Below are 20362 nucleotides of genomic sequence, written 5' to 3'. Positions count from 1 at the left end.
AACCACACACATTTAAAAGACATTTTGGGAGCTATATGGCTAGGAGAGACTCCCAAATTCAGCACACAGAATCTAGATTTACACATTACACAAATGTCATCATTAGGGAACAAGTAACTTTTTCATGTTGAGAATTTTTTTCATTATTTTAATTCTACATATGAGACATAAATGTTATAATTATGATGATCAATTTCTCTGGAATTTCTTTATTCATATGTAATAAAATTGCAACATAAAGAATACCTGCTTCACAGGATTAGTGTGGTGATGAAGTAAAATGATATGTTTGAATGTACCATACAAATGAAAGAAGTTATTAATAACTTAATACTGTTTGCAAATAATTCCTTACTTAAACCAAAACATGATTAATTTGTCTAAATATAAGGCATTGTTGATCACCAAATCAAGAATGGTGAAAATTAGAATTTATGTTAGAAATAGAATTCAAGTTAAATATGCATTTTAACAAATCTAAGGTACTCGTTAGATGATAGAAACAGTATGTATACTAAACTAGGAGGAAAGAGAAAACTGTAATGTGGTGAGAAGACATCCTTGTAGAAGAAGGCAGTAGAGAAACAAAGAATAAAACCTAGAACTAAAATGAGGTGAATGGAAGATACAGAGTAAGGTGGTAGAATTAAATTCAAGCCTATAAGCAATCAAAGTGAATGCAAACTAATAAAACTAACAAATTTTATGGTAGGTAAGTTATGTTTTGATAAAGCTGTTAATTAAAACAAAGTTAATTTGATAAAGCTGTTAATTAAAACAAAGTTAATTTCCTTCAAATCTGGGCAAATGTCCTTATATTTCATATAAAATGAGCCAATTATATTTCCTACACTCTTTTATTGACATTTGGTATAGCTCTGAAACTCAGCAGTGATGCCTGGCAAATGTACACTTAAGAAATGGATTTTACATGAATATAAGAGGCTCAAGATATCACCTGAGACCACCATGGGTCAAAAAGAATGGACAATTTTCTTTTAAAGCATGAAACATCCATTTAATGCCACACAAGAGAGTCAGTCCACATGATTTCTTAGTTGTTTTGTATAAGAGAGTAGTCAGGTTGTAAATACCCACCTGAGGAGAGGGAGGTCCCGGATACTGCTATGGAAGGTGTGCCAGAAATGTTTCTGCGATGATTTGTTGTGAGGTCCTCAGAGGTTACTTCAGTGGCAGCCAAATCCAAAGAATTTTCAAAACCATGCTCCTTCTCACAAAGTAAAAAAAAAATTACTAAAAACTTATACTGACAATAATTTAAAAATCCTTCCATAGAAATTTACTTCAGTATAACCACATTTATGTGTATACTTAGAGGACCCTGATAATATTTAGAGGACCCTCATCAGGAGTTCATATAACTCTAGTACTCATTATCCAATAAGTAATTTCTAAAATCTATAACAAGAGGTTTGTTAATTATCATAAAAGGCTTTGGAAATAATTTTTAATTCACAAAATTAGTGAGAATTCTACTATATGGTTAGCAAGAAAGATGATAGAGGTAACTCCAATCTTACATAAACTATGTATAACAATCTGGCAAGCTTCATACCCTCAGACCAGTACCCTCAGAGTAAGCTTAGAACTGTGGTTCTATGTTTTTCCCCATTTTCAACAACTTCTCTCCTCAACCACCTCTTACTTCCTCCAACTCAGTTCAATAGAAGACCATGCCACCTTTCCATTTATCAGGCTGGATGATCAGAACATGATTGGTTACATTGGTATGAGAATGAAACTTTCATGCAGGGTGCTTATCAAAGTTCACAAAAGGATAAAAAGAATGGGGATTTCTCCAATTCATAGGAATAGGTGATTTGAGGGTGCCAGCTTGCTAATAAATATGTATGTATGTGGCAGAATCCAGTCTTAGATTTGCTTTTGTTGCAACATATAAAAAAGAAAAACTGTTCCAAATTTGCCTGGGCCCATCGGAGCTTGGCTATTACATCACACCAATTTGACTTGAGCATTAAGAAACTAACTTTGAACTTTTTAGGAACTGAACCAAGTTTAAATGTCCATGGAAATGATACCACGGTGTGATAATGATCAAACCTAAAATAAACTTCTCTTTTTTTCATAAATGGTAAATTTTATTTGAAATTAAATTTAATAAAGTGACATTGATCAATAAGAGTACATAGGTTTCAAGTGAACATCTCTGCAGCATTTGAACTGTTGATTGTGTTGTGTGTCCATCACACAAAGTCAAATCACTTTCTGTCACTTTTCAGTTCCTCTTTTCATAAACAACCAAAAAGTGCTGTTTAAAGTCCTACAGGAAAGAGTTCCCTCCTTGTTGCCATCTATTTAGTCCATACCTTAGAGACACTGAGGGAAACTGACAAACTCACTCTAAAGAGATGTGGCTCTCAGTTGCTTAGAGTCTAATCAATTCACCTTCAATATAGACTGTTTTTAGTCTTTGATTATTTTCTAATACATACTGATTGTAGCAAGAAGAATATAGCTCCCAACTAGTTGAGACAGACCACCAAGTTTTATCAAAAGATTGTGACAGAGGCCAGACAGATAAAATAATTTAGGTTAGTTTACAACACCTCAAAATGCCGTACAACAAAGCAAGAAAAACTTCTTTAGTGGCAATTATGTTGACAGAAAATTTTCCAATTGGCACTCTGGGAGTATCGTTATTATTTAACAGTAATTGGCCAATTACTATTGTACAGTCATTGCTTGACCAGGTGGTGGCGCAATGGATAGAGTGTCAGACTGGGATGCAGAGGACCCAGGTTCAAAACCCCAAGGTTGCTGGCTTGAGCACGAGCTCACCAACTTGAGCGCGAGGTTGCTGGCTTGAGTATGGGATAATAGACATGACCCCATGGTCGCTAGCTTGAGCCCAAAGGTTGCTGGCTTGAAGCCCAAGGTTGCTGGTTTGAGCCCAAGGTCACTGGCTTGAGCAAGGGTCACTTGCTCTGCTGGAGCCCCCTGGTCAAGGCACATATGAGAAAACAATCAATGAATAACTAAGGTGCCGCAATGAAGAATTGAAGCTTCTCATCTCTTTCCCTTCCTGTCTGTCTGTCCCTATCTGTCCCTCTCTCTGTTCACTCTCTCTCAAAAATAAATATTGTACAGTCATTAACATGCAATATATACCCAGGAGATTCAGGATGTGAAACCTGAAAGTAACAAGTTACATTATAGCAGAGGACAGATTAGAAACTTTCTTGTTTTAAGAGTTTTCCATTTTAAAAACTTCTCACATGTTAAAGCAGAAAAAGAACATTAAAACAAAGAGATGCTGAGAAATGGGAGAAATCGAGAAGTTGTTACCTTGATCATCATCTCAATTCTGCATACTTCTTCCCTTCATGATGAAAGAACAAACATGCTTCTTAAAGTACTATTCTGTTTTATGTTTATTCAACAGAAACTATTTTTTTTTTGTCTCTCACAGAAAGAACTAACTAGATCAGTTAGAATGCAACAGTTAGATCAACACAGGCCACTGCCTAAATATATGTAAACTGAGTTCCAGGGAATTTCTGTTGGGGAAATCTATGTGTTGTTTAACAAATAAATATTAATGTAGAGATTATTTATTTTAAAGGTATTAGTACATGACAAGGGTGTCTTTTTTCCCTCATAAAATGGTATTTAGGAAAATAATCCTTATTTTAAGAACAGCCTTAACTGACTTACTGGTTATTGAACTGATAGTTTCCTGCTACCCACTTATACTGCTGTCCAGCTGTTGAAATTTAGGAGTTCTATACCAGCTGTAAACAGCACTATTCCCAGTCTACCTCTGTTCCCTGAGCTCTTCCTCTTCCATAACCCTACTTTTCTCCATTATCCAGCTAATGCATAGCATGTAAGGGCCCACAAGATACTGCCCCAGACCTGTACCAGTGTCTGCTCTGATTGCTCAGTTTCTGTGCCATACCAGATGCTAAATATTTTGAGCATCATTCCTTGTTAGGCGGCTAAAGAAATGAGTGTAATTATCAACTGTCCATGCATTTTTCTGGCTATTGAACAGTACTGCTTGCTGACCTTAATATAAATATTTAAGAAATTTCAAATATGCTTTTTATCTTACCAAGTATAATTTAGACTACAAATGTTTAAATATATCTATATTATTATTCAATCTATCTGGATGCCTCTTGGCTCTTCTTTAAAAATATTTGTAGAATCTAATTACTCAAAACCTCCACTTCTATGTTCCTGTTATGAAGTTCAGTCTCTGCCATGGCCTCCTGGCTTCAACTCTTATTCCTCTACAGTTGCTTCTTTTTTTAAATTTTTTTTATTTATTCATTTTAGAGAGGAGAGGGAGAGACAGAGGGAGAGAGAGAGAGGAGAGACAGAAAGAGAGAAGGGGGGGAGGAGCAGGAAGCATCAACTCCCATATGTGCCTTGACCAGGCAAGCCCAGGGTTTCGAACCGATGACCTCAGCATTCCAGGTCGACACCTTATCCACTGCTCCACAACAGGTCAGGCCTACAGTTGCTTCTTAACACAGCCCTAAAATCATGTATAAAAATAAGCCAGATTATGTCGTTCTTCTACTCAAACCCTCTAACTACCTAATCTTATCCGGAGTAAATGCCAAAGTGCGTATAGTGATCTACAAGGTCCTATCTGGCCTTATTACCTCTCTGAACTCATTTCCTAGTACTCCTCCCTTCATTCACTAACAACGGCCACATGGGTTATCTTGCTCTTCCTTGAATATACCAGGCATGCTCAAACCCCAGAATATTTGCACTGGCTCTTCCTCCAGGGGCATTAGAGATATTTTACACACTGGTTGAAAAAAAGATACTGATTTTTCAAGATGAGGGTTATAAGTAATTGGAATAGCCATCTGGCAATGCACCTGCGAAATGTCAGTGCTGTCCCCACCTGGAGGAATTATTGGCCCTAGACTACTGCATGGCTAATTCTTTCACTTCCTTCAAGTCTTTGTATGAACAGCATGGCATATATCAGGCCCTCATTAAATATTGGCTGACTCAAAATACTATAGTATTTAAAATTAGGAGATGTTTATTCAAAGGAACAGTTTCCATATTATATATGATATATTATATATACATATATAATAGACTTTAAGTCTTTATATTCACTGATCATTTATTTTAAAAAATGTATAGAAAACTAAAAAAGGATTTCAAGATTCTATTTTTCCTGATTTAAATCAGTTTGAAAAATTTTAGTGCAGTCAACATCTTGAGAAGTAACATGGATGATCAAAATCAAAGACATCTAAAAATTATTTATATTTTCTTTAAGCCATATAACTATTTAAATCCCTATCATACAAATCACACCTTTAAACCTGTTGCTTCCCTCTCCTTCTTACTGTAGACTTTTTGCCGGGAGCTAAGGATGCAAGAGGTTACTTCTTGATAAAGAAGTTTCTACCAGGCCCTGGCCAGTTGGCTCAGTGGTAGAGTGTCGGCCTGGTGTGCAGGAGTCCCGGGTTCGATTCCCGGCCAGGGCATACAGGAGAAGCACCCATCTGCTTCTCCATCCCTCCCCCTCTCCTTCCTCTCTGTCTCTCTCTTCCCCTCCTGCAGCCGAGGCTCCATTGGAGCAAAGTTGGCCCGGGCTCTGAGGATGGCTTCATGGTCTCTGCCTCAGGCACTAGAATGGCTCTAGTCGCAACAGAGCAACACCCCAGATGGGCAGAGCATCGCCCCCTGGTGGGCATGCCGGGTGGATCCCAGTCGGGCGCATGCGGGAGTCTGTCTGACTGCCTCCCCGTTTCCAACTTCAGAAAAATACACACACACACACAAAAAAGAAGTTTCTATCATTAATCATTGTAAACAACATGTACTGAGATACAGAGAGCTGAAACCCAGTCATGCCATGGTGGTGAGGTCGAGTCCCAGATGCCTGATATTCCTTCACATTTGTGTACTTACTCTACTGCTGACTGAGGTCGTGCTGCGTGTACTTGGGGCTGGTGACCTCTGAATGACTGGGATCATACCACTGCTCTGGCTGATTTTCGGGGTCCCAGGACCAACATCTTGATCATTAAGATCTGATGAACCAGTGCTTCCTCTAAATGAGAAAAAAAAATCTGAATTAACATGGAAACAGAGTAGCAACCAAAGAAAAAGTTGGAGAAAAGCTTACAAAAATAATAACAATGACACATGAACCATATTAATTACACCAGAGCCACATTGGAACTGGTCATGTACTATCATGGCATACCCCTCCACAAAGACCTTCAGGGGATCAGTAGGTTCAACCTCATTTGTCTGACTATAGGGTCTCTGTCATTGAGCTTCACTCTATTCTTCTAACTATACTTCTCACTGCTCACCAGCATTCTCCCAGCTTGTCCAAGTTCCTTACTATATTATAAACTCACCATGCCCATGGTTATGCTTCTACCTCTAAGACTTTTCCTCACATTCTCCCCACCTGAAATGCTTTATTTGTTACTCTTTGTTCATACAAATATTTCCCATCCTTCAATGCTTATATGAAGTCCATTTTCTCCCACCAGAACTTTCTTGTCAATAACAGGCCTTGACAAACTCTGCTCTACTCAATTCCTACTGACTTATAGTCTTTGCCAAACTATGTAGCACTTGACTACACAATGCCTTGTTTGGCCCTCTAATTAATCCACATATGTAGGCCTGGATTCCTCTTTCAACTGTGAACTCCTTGGGGACAGAGTTCACGATGCATTTACCATGATATCTCCAGTACCTTCATAATGCCTTGGTGCAAAGGAGGTACTTGGTACATATTTAATCATTGGAATTATATTTTATTTCTGTGTTTAGTGACTGACACATGGTGCACAGTTAATAAATGTGGTATGAAAATGACATTTGATAAATTTGCTTTACTCACTTTCACATTTGCTAAAACTGATTCTATACCATTCAATAATGATAAATGAAAAAACAATCCCTGACCTTAAGGCGATCACAGATTTTTTTTCATAAATAGAGATTTATAATTAATGTAAGTTTTGACAAACTAGAGTTGAAGAGAGTATTCTTATTTTATTATATACCCTCTGTGAGCACAAAATATGTTGTAGTAAAATATAAGGCCTTATGTATTTTGATCTTTCAGTTATTATTTTAATAAGTTATAAGTGTACCTATAACAATAAATATATTATTGTAAAAGCACAGCAATGATACTAATTAGGGCTTATATTTCAGCCAACCAAAAAAGATGCAGGAAAAAGAAAGGCTGGTTTGTTTTTGTTTTTGTTTTTTAAAAAGAAGTTCTGACTATGTGTAAAGCCAGTTGCCGCGGCCACCATCACAGCCACCTGGCCCATGCAGGTTTGCATTAGATTCAGACAGACAGTAATGAAACAACGGAGCCAAGAACTGGTGGGCCATTACTTTTAATCCTAGCTTGCACCCAGAAGGAAAGTAACATACACTGGGAAAACACTTCCCTTTCTATTCAGTGCTCACAAAGCTACCGACTTATCTGAGTTTCCTAGAATCAAAGGTTTCTAGCTCATTAGCCTTATTCACTTCTGTTTCCCATCTCTCTGCACAAACTGGCTTCTCCTTCAGCACCTCACCATCTTGGCTGCTTCTCCTCTCCTCCATGTGGCCTTTCTCTGCTCTCCTCTAGCATGGGCTCCTCCTAGAATGTAATCACTCTTCTCCTCAAACAACGTGATCTCTCTTCCTTTTAAAACCTTTTGGCATGAAAGACCTCCCCCAACACATATTAACATAATCATGCCCATCCCAAGCAAGAAGGGCAACTAATATTATCACCTGGACGACAGGCTTCTACGTGGGCAGCGCCATCTTTAACAAAGTGAGCATAATATATTTTATCTGCCCAACAATCCATCCCTATGCTCACTTTACTACCCACAATCTACACCACCGGCATCCCTGTGCAAGGAAATTGGGCACATTACACAAATTGCAACAACATGACAAATCATACAATTTCAACAATTACAGAGGTACACTTCAGCAGTCTCTGAGCACTTTGCCAAAAGTGCAAAATGTCCTCGGCCTTCTTTCTAGCCATGGGAAAAGCTTCCTGGGGCAGGGGAGTGCTTCCAGTAAAGCCACCCCCATCCCATCAGGGTATTTCACATTGTCCAAAATCCGTAAGTCCATCCAGTAAAGGTGCCAGTGCTCACTCCGGTCATAGTCCAGGAATCAGTCCACGCACATGAGGCCTTAGCCACCCACCTCATCCCTGCCATCCTGGCGGGTCTTACACTATCCCAAAGAGGAGCACATGGCAATGGCAGTCAGTATTTCCATCTCGGCTCTGGAGAACTTGATGGCATTCACCTCTATGCCCCCAAATCGCAGACCTACCAGGGGCATAGTAAATACTCCTTGCTGCTGGGTTCTCATCTTCTGGAGACTGCAGATCACAACTCCAGCCTGATTCTCCTCATCTTCCAAAGAGGAACTGAAAACATCAGCTCCTGCTTCCGGGCTTGAGCCCTGGGCTTCCACCGCCTTCTGCTCCATGGGCTTTGAGCCCTCGCCTTAGCTCCGACCCCCTGCCGCTGCTGGCTCTCCACAATGTCCAGGGCAATCTGCAACTCACACACTTGTGATTTCTTCTCGAGCGGCTGCTCCATTTCCAGCTGAGTCTCACAAACCTGGTCAGCCTCCTCTGGTGCTTGCTCCAGCTCCAGGGTCGGCATCTCTTTTTCCCACGTTTGCTCAAGCTCCTTCCACTGCTCGGTTTGCAGGTCCTGGGCAGCCTCTTCTACAGAGCTCTTGGTTTCTCATGCATGGCTGTAAAAGTCAGCCAGCCTATGGTCCCCAAAAGGACAGCCATGGGGAACCATAACAGCAGCCAGTCCTCTACTCCACTGCTCAAAGGTGGTGGTGGCTCCATACCAAATTCCGAATCCTGCCACAGACTATGCCAAATGTAAAGCCAGTAGCCACAGCCACCATCACAGCTGCCTGGCCAGTGCAGGTTCACATTAGATTCAGACAGATGATAATGAAACAACAGAGCCAAAAACTGGTGAGCCATCACCTTTAATCCTAGTTTGCACCCAGCAGGCAAGAAATAAACACAGTGGGAAAACACTTCCCTTTCCATTCAGGGCTCCCAAAACCACTAACTTATCCGAGTTACCTAGAATCAAAGGTTTCTAGATCACCAGCCTTATTCACCTCTGTTTCTCATCTCCTTCTCTCTGTACAAACTCTGTGCTAACTGGCTTCTCCTTCAGCACTCTGCCATTTTGGTTCCTTCTCCTCTTCTCCACGTGACATTTCTCTGCTCTCCTCTAGCATGACAGAATGTAATCACTCTTCTCCTGAAACAACGTGATCTCTCTTCCTTTTAAAATCTTTTGGCATGAAAGCCCTCCCCCAACACATATTAACATAATCATGCTCATCCCAAGCAAGAAGGGCAGCTAATATTATCACCTGGGCAATGGGATTCCACATGGGCAGTGCCATCTTTAACAAAGTGAGCATAATATATTTTATCTGCCCAACACTATGTATGTGTAATTACTAGAAGGTAAATCTGGCAGAAGAAAGAATCATCAGTGACCATCAGAGCTGTCACCCATAGCTCATCAGTTTTTTCAAGACTGTGCACCAGAAAAGCCACCAAAGTCAAATATGCCCTGCCACGCTAATAATTATGCAAATAGCAACTGAATTTACCAAGTATTTTCTAGATATTAGACACTTTCCATTCATCAACATTCTTGTTTTAAGAAAAAGGTATTCATGTCCCTGTTTTAAAGATGAAGAAACTAAGTCTTGGAGAAGCTTAACAATTGTTCTATGCATGCAAGTGTGTGTACACACACACACACACACACACACACACACACACACACACACACCACATCATACTACACCACCACTACCATAATGTTACAGAGTCAGTACATGACAAAATCAGGAGAAAAATTGAGAATTTTCTGCCTACCCAAAGCTTAGTTTCTTATACTGTTTAGTCATCATTTCACCAAGATCAACTTGTCACAACCAAGTAGGTTCTACACTGATAGAGTGAGCTATCCAGAAGATAATCAAAAGGTCAGAGAGCTGGGGGCTAGTGTCTTGGAATTAAAAGAAGTATGAAAATTCTCTGCTAGCATGCCTTTGGTGCTACATAGAAACAGTCTGGCTTTGTCTTTCTAGAGATGACACTCTGAATAAAGAATCAGAGTACTATAGACTCTGATAGGAGGGTCTTTTAATTCTGACTAGAGAATAAAATTTTGTGATTAAATAAATTCTAAGTTCTTTGGTGATTTTCCTGAGTCCTCCTACCTGAGGTGCTACATTTCTACATTTCACAACAGTTAACTATATTCATACCTTTCCAAGTGATTCTGCTCCTCTCAGAAGTCCCATTTAGAAGTGACTTAGTGACCTACCCAGTAATGCTGTGCTGTGACTATCGGTTTTCTACTCTTAGAACAATATTATCTGAAAAACTTAGCTCCCTACTGTTTCAGGTAATATTTTTATAAGAGGAGGGGAGATAGTGAAACATAATCATGCATGCACCCCAACCCAGATCCACCTTGAAAGCCCTGTCTGGGACTGATGCTCAACCAAGCTATTTTTAGTGCCTGAGGCTGAAGCTGGGACCAACAGAGCTATCCTTAGCACTCAGGGCCAATGCTTTAACCAATCAAGCCACTGGCTACAAGAGGGGAAGAGGGAGAGATGGGAGAGAGGGCAGGGGAGGGAAGTAGATGGTTGCTTCTTTTGTGTGCCCTGACCAAAATCAAACCCGGGACATCTATATTTGTTTAAGTAAACAAAATTTTATTATGTAATTTGTTTATGAATAAATGTAAGTAATTTAGTACAACAAATTAACAATAAAACTAATGTGATGTGTTGAGGCGCTTTGCATCGCCTATTATTTTTTTAATATCTGGCTCTATACTTGTAGTAGCTATTCTTAACACAGCCTCCAAATGTAAATCATTCAACCTTGATCTTGTTGTACTTTAATTTAGATTCATTAAAGAAAATTTTGTTCACAAATATAAGTTGAGCTGAAGATTACTAAATATTCCTTGGCAAGTTTTTCTAAATTTCCATATTTTCCATTATTCAATTGCTTATAAAAATTGCAGACGAGTGCAAAAGTTGTAAATCTTTATAATGGAATGTTTTTAAAAAACAAAGAAGTATCGCGAATCCATTCAACCAAATTATTGGAAGTTAACCCTAGATTAGTCATACGCGGAATTCTTTTCCGCATATCACTATCTTCTCAAATGTCTTGATTTCCCATAATTAAAGACGCTTCCACTTCTGAGTAGCTGAGATTTTAACTTTCATTGTTGTACAATGGTTAGATATTGTAGTTTACGTATTATGATTTAAAAGTACCACTTATTTCATTTCCACAGTGCATCGTAAAGAAAATATTAAAAATTTAATCGTGGGCCACATAAACTCATTACACAGGCCGAATCTGGCCCCCGGGCCGGGCCTTATGTTGGCCATGCCTGCTCTATCCACTGAGAAATCCAGCCAGGGCCAGTAAAATCTTCTTTAAAAAAGAAAAGCTGGCCCTGGCCGGTTGGCTCAGTGGTAGAGTGTCGGCCTGGCGTGCAGAAGTCCTGGGTTCAATTCCCGGCCAGGGCACACAGGAGAGGTGCCCATCTGCTTCTCCACCCCTCCCCCTCTCCTTCCTCTCTGTCTCTCTCTTCCCCTCCTGCAGCCGAGGCTCCATTGGAGCAAGGATGGCCCGGGTGCTGGGGATGGCTCCTTGGCCTCTGCCCCAGGCGCTAGAGCGGCTCTGGTCGCAACAGAGCGACGCCCCAGAGAGGCAGAGCATCGCCCCCTGGTGGGTAGAGCGTCGCCCCCTGGTGGGCGTGCCGGGTGGATCCCGGTCGGGCGCATGCAGGAGTCTGACTGTCTCTCCCCGTTTCCAGCTTCAGAAAAATAAAAAAAATAAAATAAATAAAAGAAAAGCTAAGAGTGAATTTTTCAGAAATAAGAAGTTACGATCCATAAGGACACATGTGGATTTTTCAGCTTGTGTCTGTGTTAAAGGTTCTCCCTAACCCAAGCAGGTCTGAAAAAGCCCCCATTACAAATTGTCTTTACTAGAATTAAAAGACCTACTTAAGTAGAACCTCTGGTGGAAACTGATTAATTGTGGTAATGCCATTCAAAAGGCTATCCTGTAATAAGGAAAACATTCTTGTGATTGTAAGTTAGCTACTAAAAACAGTTGTTGCCAGAAGCATTATGTCAAAATAGACATATATTTTCACATTTGTCCTTGAAATTTACTCTGGGCTTCTCAAAATTATTTTCCTTTGAGTTGGATGTTTCAGTTGATTAAGCTAAAAATATTTAATGTAATCAGGAAGAATATCATAAATATTTGGGTGGCAACTCTTTTAGATGTCATGTAAAATATGATATAAAGTACATGAACCTTCTCCACTAAAATAGCAAAAGGATAAAAGTTTCATCAAGTCTAAATTAGAGAAGTTTAAAGTTCAATGAAGAAAGAACTATTTTTTATTCAGATATGTTATTGATACTTAAAATATAAATATTAAAAATCTTTCCCAACAAAACTTCAAATTAAAATTTGTTTAAGAAACAACTGTCAAGACAGAGATACATTTACTTTGTCTTAATAGAGTCCAAACTGTAAGGTTATGGCACTGTCCGGGGAGGTTAGATATTCTGGATTACTTGAAAGACACATTTCCAAGAGTAGGAAAGAGTCTCATTTACTTTAACTTATGAAATAAAGTCTTTCATTTTATCTCTAATTTCATGCTGACCCAAAATCTTGATAATGTCTTCCTTAATATATCCATTTCTAGAGAAAGGATCCAAGGACAAGGAACAGATACTATAATTTAATGAGCTGCCTTTCTAGTTAACACAATGATCTCCTGGGAATTGTAGCATGGAAAGAATTTTTCATGATGCAACCTTCCCAGAGTGGGCTGAAAATGTTGAACATATGCCTACATAGTTAAACAAGCTCTGCCCTAATAAAGATCAGGAGAAGCCTTGGTCAGTTGGCTAAGCAGTAGAGCATTGGCCTGGTGTGTGGAAGTCCTGGGTTTGATTCCTGGTCAGGGCACATAGGAGAAGCACCCATCTGCTTCTCCACCCTTTCCCCTATCCTTCCTCTCTATCTCTCTCTTCCCCTCCAGCAGCCAAGGCTCCATTGGAGCAAAGTTGGCCCAGGTGCTGAGGATGGCTCCATGGCCTCTGTCTCAGGTGCTAGAATGGCTCCAGCCACAACGGAGCAACACCCCAGATGGGCAGAACATCACCCCCTGGTGGGCATGCTGGGTGGATCCCAATTGGGTGCATGCAGGGGTATGTCTGATTGCCTCCCTGCTTCTAACTTCGGGGGGAAAAAGATCAGAAGAAGGCAGCATTAACCTGAGAGATCCTAACACTCATTGGGACAATGAAGCTAGTGAGTAGCATGACATAAACTACATGATATTATTTCTGTGGTTTATAAGATTTCCTGACTTATTTTAGTTATTTCAGACCTGAAATGAATATATAAGAAAGACAAGCAAGGGAGGTTGTAGTTAGAAAGTGAGGCAAGCCTGTTAAAATGAAAGAGATGTAAAAAGTAAGAAAGAAAAGGGAAATGTTTAACATAGCTCAACCTTCCACTCATTGGTGATCCCAAAATGCTATAGTCTTTGGCAACAGTCTTATGGGAAATGGGTGGCCTTCACCCTTAACTGTACATCAGGAACACAGGGAGAGATTTAAAAAATCCCCATGCCCAGGCTTTACCTGAAATTAATTACATTAGATTTTCTGGGATCTAGGCTTAAACACGTTTCAACTCCACAATTCCCCCTGCCCCATGATTCCAATATACAGCCAAGGTTTAGAAACACTGAGCTGAATGTAGATTAGTCAAAATTCATTGAGCTCAGATATCTCACCATCTGCATTGCCTCCTCCTCTCATACCATTATTTTCTCTATTTAGTACAGTGCTCACATTAAGAGAGCTATGCTGTCCTCATGAATCAAAAGGTGATAAGTATAAGAACACTTCCTGTATTAGTGAGTGCATGTGGTACCATGAAGTGGTAAACCATGGTTCATGGATTGAATTGGGCCCACCAACTGTTTTTGTACAGCCCATGAGCTAAAAGTGGTTTCTACAATTTAATGTGGTTGAAAAAGTAAAAAAAAAAAATGTTGGGATATGTGAAAATGATGTGAAATTCAAAATTTAGTGCTAGAATTATGAATTGTCTATAGCTGCTTTCATATTCCAATAGCAGAGTGGGGTAGTTGATAAAGAGAACATGTGGGCCACAAAGCCAAAAATATTTATTCTCTATAAATACCTATAGAGAAAAAGTGTGTTGATCCCTGTGTGTATTCTTATGCAAACAGGCCAACAAACACGCAGGAATGGGTCTCTAAATTAAAAATACAACAACAACTCATCAGAGAAGTGAACACATCCTAAAGGAATAAATTTCCAGTATTAAGTGCATGGATATTTATGTGTGTATATGTATGGGTGTATATGGTGTTATACTTAGGCACATGTGAACAATCACAGAAAACTCTTGAATGCAGAATTAGGGAAGTAGAGAAATGAGGAAGAAGCAGAAATTCATCAGGTAGCTTCTTTAGCTGCAGTTTCCTCTGCAGCCACTGGGTTTCTCTGGCTTAATTACACATAATCTCCTTCCTTTTCCTTTTTCTTATAAGGACAAAAATGTCACAATGTGATGGGTGCTCAGTGGAATTTTGTTCAATGAGTTTTATTGTTAATTATATAAAGAATCTTTATAATTTGATTTACTAAAACAAAGGCTGATTTGTTTGGTGGTTTAAAAATGTAACTTTGTTGGTTAGAGCATCATCTCATACACAAAAGTTTAGGTTCCATTTTCAGTCAGGGCACACAGGAGAAGCGAACCTCTGCTTCTCCTCCCTTCTCCCTCCTTCTTCTCTTTCTCTCTTTCTTCTCCTCCCACAGCCATGGCTTGATTGATTTGAGTGCATTGGACCTGGGTGCTGAGGATAGCTCCCTGGAGCCTGAACCTCAGGTGCTAAAAATAGCCCAGTTGTGAGCATGGTCACAGATGGGCAGAGCATCAGGCTCAGATGAGGGTTTCTGGGTGGATTCTGGTCAGGGTGCATGCGGGATTCTGTTTCTCTATCTCCCCTCCTCTCACTTGGAAAAAGAAGAAAAGAAAAATGGAAGATGTAATCACCATAAGAAGACTGTGACTGTATGAAGAAAAAAGTTAAGAACAGCAAGAACTCTCAGTGTGATAATATTTTGCTCTTTTGCCATCACAATAAAATTCTGATCCACATCTTGCATCTAAATAATGGTTGAAAGCAACTTGGAGGAGAGGTCAGTAGCCATGGAAAACTTTGTGTGGGTTAGAAGTCAGGATGAAAAAATAAAGCCAATTGTCTTCACCTATAGACACCAAAGAAAGGATGTGTTTAGCAGAAGTTAGCTTTCAGTAAGTAAATGGAACAAGCACTTACTCTGTTTTCAATAGTTCAGATTTGCTAAACACTTGTTATACCTGGGATGCTATGTTGCTTATAAGACAAAAATTATCAGTGTATCAAGGTATCCAAAGCTATCTATATCATGAGCTAACTTGCCTCGGAGTGTGTCTCCCAATTATTGTTGTAAAAAATATACAAAACTCCCAATTAAATTTGAATTTCAGATAAACAATAACTAAGTTTTAGTATAAAATTTACTGCCCTGGTTGGTTGGCTCAGTCGTAGAGCATTGGCCCAGCATTGGTCTTATTAACCAATATCATCCCAATAAATTTAATAAAAAATAAATTAAAAAAAAATCTGAGCCCTGGCCAGCTGGCTCAGTGGAAGAGCATTGGCCTTGTGTGTGGAAGTCTCAGGTTCAATTCCCAGCCAGGGCACACAAGAGAAGTGACCATCTGCTTCTCTACCTGCCCCCCTCTCCTTCCTCTCTGTCTCTCTCTTCCCCTCCTGCAGCCAAGACTCCATTGGAGCAAAGTTGGCCTGGGCATTGAGGATGCCTCCATGGCTTTTGCCTCAGGTACTAGAATGGCTGCAGTTGCAACAGAGCAACAGCCCTGATTGGCAGAGCATCACCCCCTAGTGGGCTTGCCAGGTGGATCCTGGTCAGACGCATGCGGGAGTCTGTCTCTCTGCCTCCCGGCTTCTCACTTCAGAAAAATACAAAACAAACAAACAAATAAATAAATAAATAAAATATACTAATTTTATATAGTGTATGATTGAAAATAATATTTCATGGGATATACTTGGGAAAAAAGGTTGTTTATCTGAAATTCAAATTTATCTGGGCATCCTGTATCTTCAGTTTTTAATTTGTCAACTCTGTCCAAGGGAATTCAGAGTTAATGCCTGATTGTTACAGAAGTGCAATGGTGTCTTTCCTCAAAATGAAAAAAACTCAGAGATATAATATACCCTCCAGAGTCCCCGAAAGGATCAAACTCAGACCATACCTGAGACTACACATTGTGTAGCTTCTTCCACTTTATTTTGCTTCTCTTAGTTCCTTACTGTTTTCTCCTAAAATCATTTCATTAATAAATCATTCTCACTCAGGAATCATTGTCAATGGGTCTTTTTTCTTGGAGAGCATGAGGGTCTTTTTTCTTGGAGAGCATGACATAAGACAGATATCTGACAAATACCACATCGGCAACTCATCACATAGCTAAAGGGGTTTGGAATCAGTGCCTTGAAGACATTCTTGCTTATTAACTATATTTTACATTTCTATTCTTTTAAAATCGCCTATGCCTCCTGTGTTAAGTCCCTAGCAACCAGGGAAGAGTCACTTGCTATGCTCTTCTGAGAGGCTGCTGGGCCCTGTCTAACCCATTTATTCCTTTCCCTGCTTTAACATGGCTAAAAAGAAATAAAGTCAACCAGCTATCTGATAAAATATCACTGCACCATGATACGATGTGAGTTTTAAAAATGAATGCCCAAGCTGCTCCAGGAAAAGAGCAATGAACCATGGAGAAATATACATTGTGGAGGAGAGAGGGAAATTAATTGCTAAGGTCAGGTAATAGACCAGTGACTGGGATCTTACACACTCTTTTAGGGAATTTGCTGTTTTGTAGTCTAAACTGAATTACGGGAGAAAATGCAATTCTGCTTGCAAAACCTGAAAAGCAAAGAAAACCTGCCAGTTTTACTGTTGGCTTTGCAGAATCACTGGAGCTTCAGGAAAACAAAAGAAGTTACCAGCTTTAGGTGATAGAAGTTAAGAAAAGATGGGCCACCTCATAACCCAACATTCTAAGCAGTAATTTGGGGATAATGTAACTCAGCTCACTGTGGCAGTCTATCAATGAGTCACCATTGTGATAAATGCATGTTCTAGTAAAAGGACATTTTTCTCTACTCATCTCCCAAACATCTTTGCCCTCTTTCCTAATGGGAAAACATTGTTTTTGGCATGCTTAAGCCAAAGCACCCCTGACTACTATATTCTGATCATCTGTAAACCATTTCAGTTATTTACAGTTTAAAAGATAAAGTCAATTACACTTATAGACTTGGCTGGGGGAGATGGAGGAAAGTAAAAAGAGAATAAATGGTGATGTACGAAGACTTTTCTTGAGGGTGAACACACAATATGGTGTACAAAATTGTAGAATTTGGCACACGAAACCTGTATAATTATGTTAACCTGTGTCACCTCAATATATTAAATTAAAAACATAAAAATACAACAAAAAATAAAAGATAAAACTTACTTAGGGACCTCCTGCCACTTTACAACAAAAACTAGAGACACCTAGATCAATATACCAGTATTTGGTGAAACATGTCCATTTAGCTTCATAACTTTATAGTTATTTATACTCAGCAGTAGATAAGACAAAAGGATTAAACCCAGGCATATAATTTTGCAAGAATGGTCCAAGCGCTGTGATATTGGAGAGCTTGTCCCTTATTTTTATTGAGTAACTATAAAACAAATTAATTTAAAATGAAATCATCTAATTTTGTTTGTTGGGCCAGGGCACCTTTTATGTTTTGAGCAAGGAAATTCATATTTCATATATATATATGATATATATATATAATGTCCCTCGGAATGCTAGCCTGAAGTGTAAGCGTAAGCCAAGATGACTCATCCATAGAGTCTTTGAGAGGCTGAGCAAAAATAGCAACACTAAAGCTAGTTGCTTAACATCTTTAAATAATTTTGATATCTGAGAGTCAGGAATTCAACAATCTAAAACAAAAATAAGATTTTTATATAAAGTGTTTATAATAAGTGTTTTATATAAAGGCAGCCATGAAAATATTGAATAGAGTGATGATCTTTTGGTATTGTAAAAATGATTTATTTTATGCTTCCATATATTTTTTTAATGCAGTTTTACATAAAGTGGCACTAATTTGCAGAAATGCTTTAGGGGGAAAATAACAGGTATGGAGAGTCACCATTAAAACAAAACAAAACAGTCCCAACAGCGAAAGAGTGACTTTTCTGGGGAATTTGCTGTTCTATATTTTAAAATGAATAACAGGGAGAATATAATTCTACTTGCAGAACCCAAGGAAGTTTTATTTGGCTTTGCAGTATTACTGCAGCTTTAAGCAAACAAAAGGAAGTTAACATTGGAAAGATGCAGAGTAATGTGAAGGTAGATCTTTTTTCTCATTGCTGCCTTTGAAAATACACTAATCTCATTGCTGCCTTTGAAAATTGACTGTTGGGGCACAGTCAAGGAAGCCTTGACTGTGCCCCAACAAGATAAAGAAAATCAAGCCTGATATGAAATGACTATGCTCGTCACTATCCTTTATATTCCTTTGTACTTTGTTTGACAAGCTGATAGAAGAGTTTTATTTGACCTCCCTGATAAGTCAGAGGAGGTTGAACTAGAAAAAATGTTGAACTTATGAAAATTCTCTGAGGCAGTTCAAATGATGTTAATAATTTTTAAAAGCTACAAGGAATGTATGTGACAGATTTTTCTTTTTCAGAAGGTTAAACAAACAAACAAACAAAAAAACAATCAATGGCCCTGGCCGGTTGGCTCAGCGGTAGAGCGTCAGCCTGGCGTGCGGGGGACCCGGGTTCGATTCCCAGCCAGGGCACATAGGGGAAGTGCCCATTTGCTTCTCCACCCCACCCCCTCCTTCCTCTCTGTCTCTCTCTTCCCCTCCCACAGCCAAGGCTCCATTGGAGCAAGGATGGCCCGGGCGCTGGGGATGGCTCCTTGGCCTCTGCCCCAGGCGCTAGAGTGGCTCTGGTCGCGACAGAGCGACGCCCCGGAGGGGCAGAGCATCGCCCCCTGGTGGGCAGAGCATCGCCCCTGGTGGGCGTGCCGGGTGGATCCCGGTCGGGCGCATGCGGGAGTCTGTCTGACTGTCTCTCCCCGTTTACAGCTTCAGAAAAATACAAAAAAAAAACCCCAAAAAACCAATCAAGAAATCAATGAAAATGATTAATTTTCCTTGTATATTTCCATTTGAACTGAGGCCCTGAGTTCCAAAACATAATCTCGTTCCTGAAGGTAACTCAGATGATGTACAGCCAGCAGCCAAGGCCACCACCACAGCCGCCTGGCCCATGCAGGTTAGCATTGGATTCGGACAGTCGGTAAAGAAACAGCGGAGCCAAAAACTGATGGGCTGTCATCTTTAATTCTAGCTTGCACCCGGCGGGCAAGTAAAAATACACACTGGGCTCCAAAACCCACTCACATTCAGTGCTCACAAAGCTACTGACTTATCCGAGTTTCCTAGAATCAAAGGTTTCTAGCTCACCAGCCTTATTCTCCTCAGTTCCCCATCTCCTTCCTTATCCCAGATACAAACTCTACACCAGGGGTCCCCAAACTTTTTACACAGGGGGCCAGTTCACTGTCCCTCAGACCATTGGAGGGCCAGACTATAAAAAAAACTATGAGCAAATCCCTATGCACACTGCACAGATCTTATTTTAAAGTAAAAAAAAAACCAAAACGGGAACAAATACGATATTTAAAATAAAGAACAAGTAAATTTAAATCAACCAACTGACCAGTATTTCAATGGGAACTATGCTCCTCTCACTGACCACCAATGAAAAAGGTGCCCCTTCTGGAAGTGCAGCGGGGGCTGGATAAATGGCCTCAGGGGGCCGCATGTGGCCCGCAGGCCGTAGTTTGGGGACCCCTGCTCTACACAAACTGGCATCTCACTCAGCACTCCGCCATCTTGGCTGCTTCCTGGCCTACTCCACGTGGCCTCTTTCTCCTCTCTGCTCTGCTCTCTCATGCTAATCATCCCAGGAACCAAGAGAGCAAGCTCCCGTTCTGCCCCTATTTTATAGTGTAGAAATCCAAACC

At 39.9% G+C, this 20362-nt stretch overlaps 1 protein-coding gene across 6 annotated transcripts in view; it reads right to left on the bottom strand.

The window, feature by feature from the left end:
* SYTL5 (synaptotagmin like 5) overlaps positions 1-20362 on the bottom strand; it is a 124853-nt gene that overhangs the window by 32402 nt on the left and 72089 nt on the right. For 4 of the 6 annotated variants that reach the window (XM_066357128.1, XM_066357132.1, XM_066357129.1 and 1 more), the window contains 2 exons: positions 5935-6076; positions 1099-1231 (listed from right to left, as the gene is read on the bottom strand). In XM_066357128.1, coding sequence (XP_066213225.1) covers positions 1099-1231; positions 5935-6076 — 275 coding nt within the window. The remainder of the gene's footprint in view (positions 1-1098; positions 1232-5934; positions 6077-20362) is intronic. The other 2 variants (XM_066357134.1, XM_066357131.1) reach the window with 1 other exon arrangement.

The sequence above is a fragment of the Saccopteryx leptura genome, chromosome X, assembly GCF_036850995.1.
Source record: "Saccopteryx leptura isolate mSacLep1 chromosome X, mSacLep1_pri_phased_curated, whole genome shotgun sequence".
NCBI lineage: Eukaryota > Metazoa > Chordata > Mammalia > Chiroptera > Emballonuridae > Saccopteryx > Saccopteryx leptura.
Note: the sequence above shows the minus strand (reverse complement) of the source record. Positions and strands in the feature narration are given on the sequence as shown.